This window comes from Symphalangus syndactylus, chromosome 8 (genome assembly GCF_028878055.3).
Source record: "Symphalangus syndactylus isolate Jambi chromosome 8, NHGRI_mSymSyn1-v2.1_pri, whole genome shotgun sequence".
Taxonomy (NCBI): Eukaryota; Metazoa; Chordata; class Mammalia; order Primates; family Hylobatidae; genus Symphalangus; species Symphalangus syndactylus.
Window position 1 is genome coordinate 72,761,996 of NC_072430.2, and position 14,929 is coordinate 72,776,924.

Below are 14,929 nucleotides of genomic sequence, written 5' to 3' on the forward strand. Positions count from 1 at the left end.
GCATGAGCCACCATGCCCGACCATTTAGAAAAAGAAACTGATCTTGATGAAAATTTCAGTAGACTAAAAAGAGGAAAAGAAAGAAACTCACCACCACACGGAATAAGTGGCTAAAGGAATTTAATTTCTGTAAAATACTATGATTAAAATTCATTGATGCTGACAAAATTCTACTTAAAATGTGTATGTTCATAAATAAAATCAGAACTTCTACTGGATCAAATGTCTTACTAGGTAAAAAAAAAATAGCAAAGTCAAAAAAATGCCCTGCACACTGCTATACAAAAAATGCCTTAAACCATAAGCATTTTTGCATAGGCATATTGAAGACTTTCAACAAAAGTCTTCTATTCATATATAGCCCCTAAAATACCAGGTACCTTGGCCGACTTTCTCTAAGCCATAGTATTCCCAAGACATACAACTCACCCGTGAATCTTTGCAGTACATTTCATACTGTTGAATCATCTGCCTGCTGGCCAGACTGCCATGGTACACAATAGTGTTCATTTCTGTCCATGTATTAAATTCTCGCTCCCAGTTAGTAATTGTGGACAATGGGGCAATGACCAAGAAGGGACCATGGATGCCCACATTATATACTTCCTGCAAGAAGGCAATGGACTGAATAGTTTTGCCCAATCCCATCTCATCAGCCAGGATGCAGTTCTGCCTGCAGATTCACCATGGGAAAAAAAAATGTTAAAAGATACTATCTTTAAAAAAAATAGAGTATGTAGGAAGAAATTGTTTCAATAGAAAACAAATAAAAATAATCCCAGAACTAAGCTTACATCTTATGGGCCCATTCTTTCCTTTACCTGTTATACCAATTAAAGAGCAGCCAATTGACCCCTTCCAACTGATATTCCCGTAGCTGATTTCTGTTTTTATATTCATGTGATAGCTCCAATTTCTTCCAGGCACTTGCCTGTGGACGATTCTAAAAAACAAGACGTTTGAATAAATGGAGTGGAGACATTACCAAAAGGGAAGACTTACTAGGTAAGTTCTAATAGTTAAAATCAATTCAAACCAACACTGTTTGGATTAAAACATGTCAAATATATTTAAATTCATGAGTTCATAACGTTGCTTTACAGGTCCATAATGATCACAAATGGCTGACAACATCACAAAACACAACCTGATGGAAGTACACACCACCATCTATGAAGCAGTTACTGGCTTCCCTCTCTCATCTGATCATCACTGTAGAACAGTGATGTCTAATAGAGCTTTCTACAATGTTAAAAAACAAAAAACAAACAAAAAAAAACATGGCTAGTGACTACTGTATTAGACAGCACAGCTCTAAAATGTTTTATTGGACAGTGTTGCTCTAAACCTAAGTATTCATGTGAAATATCAGGGACAGAGAACATGTAAAAAAGTACCAAGGGTAATTAGCAAACTTCAGCCTATGGAAAATCCTACAAAACAAATCACCTGATTTCTTCATGAGAAAATTAGAAGGAGAGGAGGAGATTAAGGGGGAGCTTAAAAGAAACTTGAGACATATTAACTGATAGCAATATATGGACCTTACTGAGAACCAAATTTAAATGATTTAACAAAAATTAGAAGACAATCAGGGAAATGTATGCAATGATTGGTACCAATGACTTGATGATATTAAAGAATGATTAAATTTTTTAGGTGTAATAACGGTATTATTTCTTTTAGGCAAAAACACTGTAATATTTACAGATGAAATAAATGAATCTGGGATTTGATTTAAAATAACCTGGGAAACGGAATTAATGGGTAGGAAAATATATGACACAAGACTGGATATGTACTGATAATTGTTACGTGGGTGATGGGTACATTATACCATTTCTTCGATTTTTATATGTTTGAAATTTCCATAATAAAAAGCTAAAACAACAAAAAATTCCATAGGGGAAAAAATTTAATCATTTCTTATGTAGGCCTTTATACTCTAATGCATATGTACTTACCACCCTTTTGAGTTCTGGGTGCCTTGACTGAATCCGTTTAAATTCTCGAATTTTGCCCTCATCAACATCTTCTTTTAGCTCCCATGTGCTATCCTCATAGGGCAGAGAGCACCATTTCACCAGGTAGTAAATAACGGGCTAGGAGAGAAGAAACCAAAGCCTTAAGAAACTGATTCTGTGTTCTCTGCTCCGGTTAAAGAATAAAAATTTGATTGTAAGATCAGATCACAAAGTATCAGTACCTAGAAGCTGTTGAAAAAGTCAGGCCAAACACACCAACCAAAAGTTCACCTTCTGATGCACTATATGGCTTTGATCATTCTTCAAAGCAATTTATAAGAATCTCTTCTAAAAGGAAAATTTCTACCCACTAGTTTCTAGAACACTAAGCAATAAAACATGCTCATCAACTAAACAGATGAAAAAAAAAGACTAATCTTTTCCTATACCATGTTGAAATTAAAAGATAATGTTTCTGTGCCATACTATTCTCCTGGAGCCAAATTTGACACAGTGGCAGCTAGGCTACCTTTAGGATGAGGACTATCAGCTTATACTGGCTTCTGGGCCCCTAGAGCTCATTGCAGATGCACCTCAAGAGCACTTATATGATGATAAAGAAATGTCCTTGTGAGCGCCAGGAAGCTAGGAGCTAACAAGAGGTTATCACCAAAAAGAGGTACTAAGAGTAAAGAAGGAAGAGAAAATGCTAAAAAGTTCAACTACAGTAAGTACTAGTTTATGTAGGTATTCCACTGAAAGTGAAGGGGCAGTGACCAATGGTAAATGGCTCCTATTTTCACTAATAAACATGATCACTGCACTTACTGCATCTCCATTTTTGGCTTATGAAGTACAAAGCAAGGATTAGATTGGGCCTAGTGTAATCAACAAGAATCTCTAATTATCAATTCATGGAAAACTTAAAATAGCCAACAAAATATGTGAAAGTGCTTCAACGTAGTCACAGATCTCGAATCTCTGGAATTGATCCAGCTGCTTGCTCTTTTACCTTTTTCTTTATCATAGTAACTCAGGTCACTCTCCATATAAAGCCATTTGTCCAGGTCACACATTTCCAGCATAATATCTATTGTAATATTTACTTCCACCATTAGTTAATATAAAATGGATGACAAACTTATTTTGCAGAGGGGTGGAAAATGGGTACATAGAACAGTATTAGCCAATACTGGGAGCATAAATTATAGTATTAGAGTATGAAAACATTATCATCTGTCATGTCATTTGCAAGACATTCCAAAGGGGCCTAACTAAAGGCCAATTGCTTTTAGAAGGGTAGATATGATAAAAAGCATAAGACTGTCAAGGTTGGAAAGGCTGAGATCCTGAAAAATGATGAGAATTTAAGAGTAGCTAACAACCTGCCCTAAAATCCGGCCCATTCTCCACTCAACTCACACAAACAAACATGCAATACTACCACCCCAACTTCAAAAGCAGAATATGTTATGTGAAGCATGCTTGTTAGGATTTAAAGCCAATGAATTATACCGGGTCCTGGATATCTAAGATTCTGAGTCTCTGAGTGAACCTGAAGACTTATAAAGTAGAATAAACTTCGGAATTTTATAGAGGAAAGAATTTAACTCAGAGGTCCTGTTAGAATGATGTACGGGAGGATCAAGTCACTTGAAAAAGTCATGAAAAAGCCCTGCTCACCCACTGAACACTAACATCTTAAAAAGGTTCTGCTGTTCTCTACTGGTCACTGTATAAAGTGTCAGATGTGATAAAAATTTTCTTTATGATCCTGCTAAGCTAAACCAAAAAGTGCTACTGGAAGTAAAAATAAAGTGACAAATTCTAAGAAAATGATGGTTTGTAGCCTAAAAAAATTAGAAGTAAATTTAAAAGAAAGCTGAATTCCCTGCTGGCTAAGACATAGATGACCATTTGAAAATGAAAAAGGTGCCAGGCATAGGTGGCTCACGCCCATAATCCCAGCAGTTTGGGGGGCCGAGGCAGGGAGATCACCTGAGGTCAGGAGTTCGAGACCAGCCTGGCCAACATGAGGAAACCCCGTCTGTACTAAAAATATAAAAACTAGCCGGGCATGATGGCACACGCTTGCAGTCCCAGCTACTCAGGAGGCTGAGGCATGAGAATTGCTTGAATCTGGGAGGTGGAGGTTGCAATGAGCCAAGATCACACCATTGCACCCCAACCTGGGTGACAGAGTGAAGATGGTCTCAAAAAAAAAAACAAACAAACAAACAAGCAAAATACAAAACAAAAAGAAAAGAGAGAAAAATAAACTAATTAAAATACAGATTCAAATGTAGATCTGCTTTTTTGTTTGTTTTTTTGAGACAGAGTCTCACTCTGTTGCCCAGGATGGAGTGCAATGGCGTGATCTTGGCTCTCCACAACTTCTGCCTCCCGGGTTCAAGTGATTCTCCTGCCTCAGCCTCCCGAGTAGCTAGGACGACAGGCGTGTGCCACCACACCTGGCTAATTTTTGTATTTTTAGTAGAGATGGGGTTTCACTATGTTGGCCAAGCTGGTCTCAAACTCTCGACCTTGTGATCTGCCCACCTCAGCCTCCCAAAGTGCTGGGATTACAGGTGTGGGCCACCGCGCCTGGCCAGCAGATCTGTTTTAATGACAAATGAAGAGACATTTAAGTAATGGTGAGTTCAGGAAGTAGCCCATTCTCAAGAACATGATTTGTAGAAAGCTAGGAGTGAGCCTGTAGAAGTATTTTTATATCATAAATTTAGGAATTTGTGAAGTATCCCTTTCCCCTGCCCAACACCCCACCTCTAACTGTATGTCAAGAGTCTCCCATTTAAAATATGAGGAAAAATGAGACCAAGATGAATGACATTTCAGTACTTAGCTTCTACATGTTTGACTTTACAGAAATCTTGCCTTTTAGCATCTCTCCCTACTCCCTTACCTCCCATTATCTTTCAAAGGATTCCACAGAAAAATCTAGAAATACCTTTTCAGTCCAAGGGATTTTGCATCCATACCCGAAAAATAAAGGATTGGCAAACCCACCAGCAGAAATCTAAGAGGATGTTCATGTTACTCCATGCCTCACCAACTCACCTCCCCATTGTCCTTGTCAATACTGTGAGACTCATCCAATATCCTATCCACCTCTACGTAGTCTGGATTAAAGGGCTCTTCATCCTAGATGAGTTATGAAACCAAACAATAAGACCAAAAGATCACTGTCCAGTAAGCCCACTCCTCTACCTCACCTTTAGCAGAGAATCCTAGTTCAAAATTTTTAAAGAAATTAGAAGCTATCCAATGGGCGTTCTCCTTTTTCGTAACATCAAATCCTATGAATTTACCAGCGTCTATACCTGACTTCTCACCTGCTACCAGTGAGTGTCTCTTTCTAACAGAGGTCCTTCTCTCCATATATGCTCTGGTGTTCATTGCTTCTTGTATTCTTAGGAATCCCTCTACTGAGTCATTGCCATAAATACACGTATATGTTCCACATTTCACATTTTCAAATAAGACCTCTTTTGATTCTACATCTCCCGCAACTATTTTTCTACTCTGCTTTACACCTAAACCTTTTTTTTTTTTTTTTTTTTTTGAGATAGAGCCTTGCTCTGTCATCCAGGCTGGAGTGCAGTAGTGCGATCTTGGCTCACTGCAACCTCCACCTCCTAGGTTCAAGTGATTCTCCTGCTTCAGCCTCCCGAGTAGCTGGGATTACAGGCATCTGCCACTACGCCCGGCTAATTTTTGTATTTTTAGTAGAGACGGGGTTTCACTGTGTTGGCCATGCTAGTCTCAAACTCCTGACCTCTTGAGGTCAGGAGATCACTTGTGATCTGCCTGCCTTGGCCTCCTGAAGTGCTGGGATTACAAGCATGAGCCACTGCGCCCGGCCCCATACCTACACTTTTTCAAGGGTTTAAACACATGCTATTTCCATTCCTTCATCTCTTTCACTTGTCCATCCATTCCACTTTTTCTTCTACTTGCAACATACAAGCAAAACTACTCTTATCAAGGATGAACGCTGCAAATATAACAGGCATATTTCTTCACTCATCTTGCTCCAGTGTTTAGGAGTAAACCTGGATATTGGAAATTAAAGCTCCTTTATCCCTATTTCTAATCCACTGGATTAGAAATTTGAGAAAATAAATGGTCTCTCTTAATAATAGGTCTACAGAAACCATCAATAGCTAAAGAAAGACAGAGGAAGAAGAATGTCTCAAGTGGACCAGCAGTCAGTGTATCACCAGTTTTGAAAATACTTCATGTGCATTGAGGAAATCAATTTCAAAATACCCTATAACTAATAAATGAACCATATTTAAACCTAAGAAAACAACACAAGGGCAGTTAAGTAAGGGAAGTCAATGACCAAAATTAAAAGTTTACACCCACATATACAAACCAATTACAAGTATTTTGAAGAATCAGCCAAGGCTGACAACCCCAGTAATTTGTGCTTCTATGAAAAAAATGGCAGGCAATATCTATTCCTAATTACCTCATGGAAGAAGTGTCTCATCTGAGCCATTTTGGTTTTGAAGCGCTTTAATTTTTGATGTATCCTCTTATCCTTCTCTAGTTGGGAGATAGTAGCCCATTCACAATGCAGATAGGAGCTAAGGGGGATGGAAAAATCCAGTCATGGTGCAAGTAAAAGAAGGTGGCAGGCTACTGTCTGAAATTTTGGGATTAGTCAGAAGCAGACATAACAAATACAGGCTTAAATTGGGAGACAGTCTCTTAGGTCAGTGCTTCTGAAACTCTAATTTGTATACAAACCACCTGGTATGGGATGTGCTTGAAAGCCCACATTTCTAAAAAGCACCCAAGTAATGCTAATTCTGCTGATCCATGGGCCATATTTTGAGTAGCAAGATCTTAGTGCTAAACTAAGGTAAAGAGAATCACAAGACATCTTATCAGGAACCACCCTCACCCCACTTACCTACAAGGAAATAATAAGAGTCATGTCAATTCCTGAATTTCTCTCTGAATAGCCATTTTTCCCCATTAAAAACAGCAATCTGGGATACAAGACTATAAAAAAGGGACACATTCCAACCCAGGATACCCAGGAGAACTTTTTACCACCCTGTGGAATTTGGGGTGACAAGCTTTTTGCACAGATCACGTACTAGTTCTTGTACTTGACAAAGAATTCTTCTGCTTCAGTATATTGTCCAGAAGGGAGCTAAGAAAAAAGAAATAAATTAGTCACTAGTCCCTTATTCGTAAAAGTATGAACTTTTTAATTTTAACCACACATTGCAGAACTTCATACCAATAATCTGAATACATTAATAACTCAGAGATTAAGGAACTAGTCTGATACTTCAATAACAGAGGCCTGATAGCTGGAAAAAGTAAGCCTTTACCCACTCTAAACAGATAAGTAAAAGAAGCACCAGTAAAGCAGTTCCTGTTTGCTAGCTAACTTTCCTCCATCATCTCTCACAACTACACCCTAGCAATATATCTGACATCCAAAGGTGCTCATTAAATAAAGCCTGTGAACATAGCATTATGGGTTAATATTAAGATGGAGAAAAGCCAGGCGCAGTGGTGCACAATGGTAGTCTCAGATACTCAGGAGGCTGAGGCAGAAGAATAGCTCAAGCCCAGAAGTTCATAGTGTGCTACGATCATATCTATGAATAGCCACTGCACTTTAGCCTGGGTAACATAGTGAGACTCTATTTCAAAAATAAAAAATAAAATAATAATAATAAAAAGCCCTCACCTCCTTCTTCACAATCCGCATAGAAAGCACTTTGTCTACAATGGCTGCATCTTCTTCACTGGGATTCTCCTGCAGCAAAAGATGCAGTCAGTCAACAGATGATTGTGACCAGCAAGGCAATCCTCTGAAATCACTTGAGTTTACAGCTTACCACAAAGAACTGCATGGAAGGCAAAGTCTCGCCATCTGGTTCTTGCACTGGTTCAGGGAGGATAGGCTCAGGTTTTATTGGACCAGTTACATCCACCTCTTCTTCTTCTTCATCGTCTGTGATCTTTATATCCAGGTCCTCTGTATATTTTTTTCGCTTAACTTGGCGGTTTGAGCGTCTCTTCTGTAGAGCAAAAAGTAGTTAGAGTGACTAGTTAGGTCTCTCACAGAGAAGACTTTTAAAATTATTTGCTCATGGTCATATACTTAGATTTTACTCCAAAATTTTCATGAAAAATCAGACCAAAAGATGATAAGGAGATTATTTGCCAAACAATGTGATTATGCTATGTATTGACCATATATCAATTTGCTTAACTGCTTTATGAAAGGCCAAGAATCCACTGAGAAAAACCTGTCCACTAGTGGCAAGAAGCTCTGGGAAATCAAAACTGGATTCTCAGGCTGCAGGTGCAATATAATTCACACTAGAAGCAACCCGTTAGTGCAAAAATGCAAGAATATTTTGTTTCCATTTTTTGCTTTTTGGTCTTAGTTCTAAAGGTTTTTTTGTTTTAATAAACAGAATCTACTGTATGTACTATTCTGCCACTTACTTTTTTACTTAATGATATTTCCCAGAAATGTTTTCCATATACATTTTTGATTTACCTTATTCTTTCAAGTGGCTGAATTAAACATTTTCTAATTAAATAATTTAAGTAACACTTTCAGCTCATGATAAAAAACTGGGAAGGAGGCTTGGTACAGTGGCTCATGCCTGTAATACCAGCACTGTGGGAGGCTGAGGCAGGCAGATCACCTGAGGTTGGGAGTTTGAGACCAGCCTGGCCAACATGGTGAAACTCTGTCCCTGCTAAAAATACAAAAATTAGCCGGGCCTTATTTTTCAATTATGATTATCTCTCTGGAAAACCTCAAAGGATCAAATGAAAGAACTACTGAAACTAGTAAACTTGAATGGTATAAAACTAATTTTTAAAAAATCAATAGCATTTCTACATATAACCAACCAGAAAATATAATAAAAGATCCCATTTATGAAAACACAAAGATTAATTATCTACAAAACTAAATTGGCTGGGAGTGGTGACTCACACCTGTAATCCTAGCACTTTGGGAGGCCAAGGCAGGTGGATCACCTGAGGTCAAGAGTTTGAGACCAGCCTGGTCAACATGGTGAAACTCTGCTAAAAATACAAAAATTAGCCGGGCCTGGTGGTGGATGCCTGTAGTCCCAGCTACTCAAGAGGCTGAGGCAGGAGAATCGCTTGAACCCGGGAGGTGGAGGTTGCAGTGAGCAAACTTCATTAGTATAAAATTAATTTTATACCAATACAAATATAATTTTATATTTAAAAATGTTATATTTTTGTTTTACCCAACAGACTGGCAAAAACCAGCAAGTTTGTTCAAAATATTTTTAAGTAAGAATTCATACATTTTTGGTGAGAGTACACATAGGCACAACTTCCATGAAGAAAAATTTGGCAACACCCTTTGACCTATCAATTCCACTCCAAAGATACTAACCTATGAATTTGCATATGTGCACACATCTCTGGAGCATTACTTGTGGGAGTAGGAGACCAGAAAAAACCTAAAGGCCCATCAACAGGGGATTGGTTCAATAAATTACGCTATAGCCTTAAAACTGAATCATACTATAGAACTATTAAAAAAGAGTGCAGGCTGGGTGCAGTGGCTCACATCTGTAATCATAGCACTTTGGGAGACTGAGGTGAGAGGATCACTAGAGCCCAGGCGTTCAAGACCAGCCTGGGCAACATAGTGAGACCCTGTCTCTATTTTATAAAAAATATAAAAATAGCCGGGCACCGTGGCTCACTCCTGTAATCCCAGCACTTAGGGAGGCCGAGGCAGGCGGATCACGAGGTCAGGAGATCGAGACCATCCTGGCTAACAAGGTGAAACCCCGTCTCTACTAAAAATACAAAAATTAGCTGGGCGTGGTGGCAGGCGCCTGTAGTCCCAGCTACTAGGGAGGCTGAGGCAGGAGAATGGTGTGAACCCGGGAGGCGGAGCTTGCAGTGAGCCGAGATCGTGCCACTGCACTCCAGCCTGGGAGACAGAGTGAGACTCTGTCTCAAAAAAAAAAAAAAAAATATATATATATATATATATATGTGTGTGTGTGTATATATATGTGTGTGTGTACATACATACATAAAAAAGAATGGGGTAGATATATAATACCAAATGTTGAAGATGTGTATCAACTGGAACTCTATTGGTGAAGTATAAAATGACATAATCACTTTAGAAAACAGATTCCTACAAAGTCACGTTTATATATTCATAAAGTCAAATATTACTGAAGAAAAAAATAAACTACTCATTTATTTAGCATGGATGAATTATCAAAAACATTATGCCTTTCTCATTGATGTGTGGGCAGAAGAAAAAGAACAACAAAAAATTATACTGAAAGAAGTGAGACCCAAAAGTACATACTGTATGATACTACTTAAAGTTCAAGGCCGGGCACGGTGGATCACACCTGTAATCCCAGCACTTTGGAAGGCCAAGGCGGGCAGATCATTCAAGGTCAGGAGTTCGAGACCAGCCTGCCCAACATGGTGAAACACTGTCTCTACTAAAAATACAAAAAAATGAGATGGGCATGGTGGTGTGTACCTGTAATCCCAGCTACTCGGGAGGCTGAGGCACGAGGATCACTTGAATGTAGGAGGTGGAGGTTGCACTGAGCCAAGATCACACCACTGCACTCTAGCCTGGGTGAGAGTGAGACCCTGCCTCAAAAAATAAAACAGCCAGGCGCAGTAGCCCATGTCTGTAATCCCAGCACTTTGGGAGGCCAAGGCAGGCGTATCACGAGGTCAGGAGATCGAGACCATCCTGGCTAACACGGTGAAACCCCGTCTCTACTAAAAATATAAAAAAATTAGCTAGGCGTGGTGGCAGGCGCCTGTAGTCCTAGCTACTCGGAAGGCTGAGGCAAGAGAATGGCATGAACCCAGGAGGCGGAGCTTGCAGTGAGCCGAGATCGCGCCACTGCACTCCAGTCCAGCCTGGGCGACAGAGAAAGACTCCGTCTCAAAAAATAAATAAATAAATAAATAAATAAATAAATAAATAAATAAATAAATAAAGTTAAAAAATAGGCTAAGTTAATCTATGGTAAGAGACAGCAGAACAGCAGTTAGTTGCCTATGCCCTGGAGTGAGGAACTGGACTGACTACAAGGGAGTACAGGGGAACTTACTGGGGTGATGGAAACATTTTCTTCACTTGGTGAAGTAACTTGGATACATTTGTCAAAACTATACAAATAACATTCGTGCATATTTTATGATATGTATATTCTACTTCATTTTAAGAAGTCTAGGAGGATATATAAACTAAATTATTTCTAGAGAGTATTTCTAGAAGATACTTTCTACTTTTTACTTTATATATTTCTGGATGACTTGATTTTTATCACATCCATCATACAGTATTCTTAAAATGACCTTTTTTAAAAAAAAAATTTAGGAAACACTTTAAACAAGTACTTAGATTTGCTTTAAAATAATCCAGGGTGGGCCAGGAGCGGTGGCTCATGTCTGTAATCCTAGCACTTTGGGAGGCCGAGGTGGGAGGACTGCCTGAGCTCAGGAGTTCAAGACCAGCCTGAGCAACATGGTGAAATCCCGTCTCTACTAAAAATATAAAAAAATCACCCGGGCGTGGCAGCATGTGCCTGTAGTCTCAGCTACTCCGGAGGCTGAGGCAGGAGACTTGCTGGAACCCGGGAGGCGGAGGTTGCAGTGAGCTGACATCGCGCCACTGCACTCCAGCCTGGGCAAGAGAGCGAGACTCTGTCTCCAAAAAATAAAAATAACAAAAAAAAAAATAATCCTGGGTGGCGTGCACTGGAGACCATGTCTGGGGACAGCAGCTGCAGCCAGACCCTGAGCCGGGCCATCCTTGCCACTCGCTGGGTGGTGCTGGGCAAAGGCATGCAGCTACAGCACAACCCCCCAGGGGCACAGTCTTCAGCGCCACCCCGGGAGGTACCAGGATCATCCTGGAGTGTCGGAACTCACCCATGACCAAAACACCCCCGAGGGATCTGCCCACCATTCCTGGGGTCACCAGTCCTGCCAGTGATGAGCCCCCAAAAGAAGCCAGCCAGAGCCACCTGTGCAATGGCCCAGAAGGTAAGTGGGCGGGCCGTGAGGAATCACAAGTTGAGATGGACATTTAAAGGACCAGCCATCAGATTGTGCATTGCCTGTGGGCTCCTCCAGGCCTTTCTGGGAGGAATCACACCAGCCAGGCCTTATGAAAGTTATCACACTGGGCAGGCGTGGGACGTGGGGTTGGCCACCCCAGCCTTCTCTCCCTCACTCAGGGCCCCTGCCCTCTCCTCTTTGTGAAAACTAGCAGATTATCTCCTAGCGCCCTAGTGCCTCTGCTGATGCAGGAGCTGCTGCCCCAAAGGGTGTGACCCCTGCCAGCACACCTTGCAGCAGAGTGCTAGGAGTGCCAGGAAGTGGACAAGAACGAGCCCTTCCTTCCAAATAATCCAATGATTGGCTCTTCTAGCCCTGTGCTCTGGGGGTGCAGCCACCCCTTCTTTAGGTTGATGTGCCTGGGAAAGCTCCCCCCGCCTCCTCCCACAAGAGAGGAAATAAAAAGCCACTTTCGCCACAGGGCCAAGGGTTGGGCCCTGTCTGAAAAAATAAAATAATCCAAAAGGCGGGCAGGACTAGAGTGGAAGTAAGGACAGTGGGAAGTGAGCCATCTGTTGATAAATATTAAAGTGGGAGAATGGGAACATGGGACTTCATTAAAAATCTACTTTTGTGTATGTCTGAAAATTTTCCTAATAAAAAAGAAAGTAGAGGAGGAGAATGGGTAGATCTATCTTTTCCACTAAAGAACAACCTCCAAGATGTATCATTAGGGAAAACACACAGTAGAGGAAGAGTAGGTATGGAATATTAATATTTAGTGGAAGTAGAAGTAGACTGTTCATGAAAGTAAGAAATACTTCTAGAAGGATATACAAGAAATTGGTAACAGAGGCTACCTCTGGGGAGAACTGGGAGACTGTGAGGCTGGGTTCTAGGAAACTTTTTACAGTGTCTACTTTATTGCACTGTTGTAATTTTTCTCATACACGTATTTTTTTTTTTTTTTGAAACGGAGTTTCGCTCTTGTTGCCCAGGCTGGAGTGCAATGGCATGATCTCAGCTCACTGCAACTTCTGCCTCCCGGGTTCAAGCGATTCTCCTGCCTCAGCCTCCAGAGTGGCTGGGATTACAAGAATGCACCACCGTGCCCAGCTAATTTTGTATTTTTAGAAGAGACAGGGTTTCTTCATGTTGGTCAGGCTGGACTCGAACTCCTGACCTCAGGTGATCCATGTGCCTCAGCCTCCCAAAGTGCTGGGATTACAGGCATGAGCCAACACACCTGGCCTCATATATGTATTTTTAAACTGAAAAATCAAATGGCAAATGGTCCAGTTAAAAAAATTTCACACAGGGCCAAAGGATAAAAAATTAAAGTACAATAATCATGACCCACTTACCATTCAACCCTTCTCTTCAAAGATACATATTCTTATCCATTTCTTGTATATCCTTCCAGAAAAAAATGGATGCATATACATATATGTACACACACAGACACACATACATACTTTAAACATTAAAAAGAGATACTACATACACTTTTTTTCATTAATAAGTCCTTATTAGCACATTCCAACCTACTTCATTCCAACCTACTTCATTGTATTCATGACATCTAGTATTCTACTGCATGAATATTGCCAATTTTACTTAACTATTTCTCCACCAATGGACATCTATTTTTTAGACATTTTTGCTATTGCAAATATTGCTACAATACATATATCACTGCATTCTTTTGAGAACATATTCATAAGGTAATTTCCTAGGTGCAGAATCACTGAGTGAAATTAACATTCTAAATTTTTCTATATATTGAAACACCGACTTGCCAAAAAAACTGTCCCAATTAACATTCCCATCAACTGTGTCTAAGTGTCTGTTCCTTAACTTCATTGCCAATATTGTCATTCTCACTTGTCATAGACTGAATTGCATCCTACCAGCAAATCTATATGTTGAAGCCCCTAACCCCCAGTACCTCAGAATGTGAGTGTATTAGGAAATTGGAAATAGGGCTTGCAACAGTCATTAAGTTAAAATAAGGCCACCAATGTGAGCCCTAATCCAATCTGACTAGTGTCCTTACAGAAGGAAGAAATTTGGACACACAAAAAGACACCAGGGATGTGTACCAACAGAGGAAAGATCACATGAAGACACAATGAGAAGGTGGCCTTCTGCAAGCCAAGAAAGCCTTCAGGAGAAAACAAACTTGCAGACCATTTGATCTTGGATTTCTAGCCTCCAGAACTATAAGAAATAAATGTCCAGGCCGAGCGCAGTGACTCACACCTGTAATTCCAGCACATTGGGAGGACAATGCAGGTGAATCACCTGAGGTCAAAAGATTGAGACCAGCCTGGCCGACATGGTGAAACTCCATCTCTACTAAAAATACAAAAATTAGCTGGGCGTGGTGGCACACACCTATGATCCCAGCTACTTGGGAAGCTGAGGCAGGAGAATCACTTGAACCTGGGAGGTGGAGGTTACAGTGAGCCGAAGATTGTGCCACTGCACTCCAGCCTGGGTGACAGAACGAGACCCTGTCTCAAAAAAAAAAAAGAAAAAGAAAAAGAAAAGAAAAGAAATGTCCATAGTTTAAGCCACCTAGTCTGTGGTATTTTGTTATGGTGGTCCTAGCCAACTAACAGACCACTTTCTAAATTTTAGTAATCTCTGTGTATTTTGTATTATTAAAAATTTCCTTCATTTTTTTTAACAAATACTTTATTACTTTATTTGCATAACCCTCTAAGCCTTATTTAACCTTTACTTAAAAAACAAGTTCTAACAAATCACGTCCATTTTGTGTTGCTATAACAGAATACCCGGGACTGGGTAATTTATTTTAATAAAAAAAGAAATGTAGCCAGGTGCAGTGGCTC

At 40.1% G+C, this 14,929-nt stretch overlaps 1 protein-coding gene and 1 pseudogene across 22 annotated transcripts in view; one reads left to right on the forward strand and one right to left on the reverse strand.

Moving 5' to 3' along the window:
- Positions 1-14,929, reverse strand: part of CHD8 (chromodomain helicase DNA binding protein 8) — a 71,573-nt gene that overhangs the window by 22,939 nt on the left and 33,705 nt on the right. For all 22 annotated transcript variants that reach the window (XM_063644650.1, XM_063644654.1, XM_063644653.1 and 19 more), the window contains 8 exons: positions 7,853-8,035; positions 7,702-7,770; positions 7,097-7,152; positions 6,460-6,577; positions 5,043-5,126; positions 1,965-2,102; positions 822-943; positions 430-673 (listed from right to left, as the gene is read on the reverse strand). In XM_063644650.1, coding sequence (XP_063500720.1) covers positions 430-673; positions 822-943; positions 1,965-2,102; positions 5,043-5,126; positions 6,460-6,577; positions 7,097-7,152; positions 7,702-7,770; positions 7,853-8,035 — 1,014 coding nt within the window. The remainder of the gene's footprint in view (positions 1-429; positions 674-821; positions 944-1,964; positions 2,103-5,042; positions 5,127-6,459; positions 6,578-7,096; positions 7,153-7,701; positions 7,771-7,852; positions 8,036-14,929) is intronic.
- Positions 11,774-12,103, forward strand: LOC129488009 (eukaryotic translation initiation factor 4E-binding protein 1-like; annotated as a pseudogene).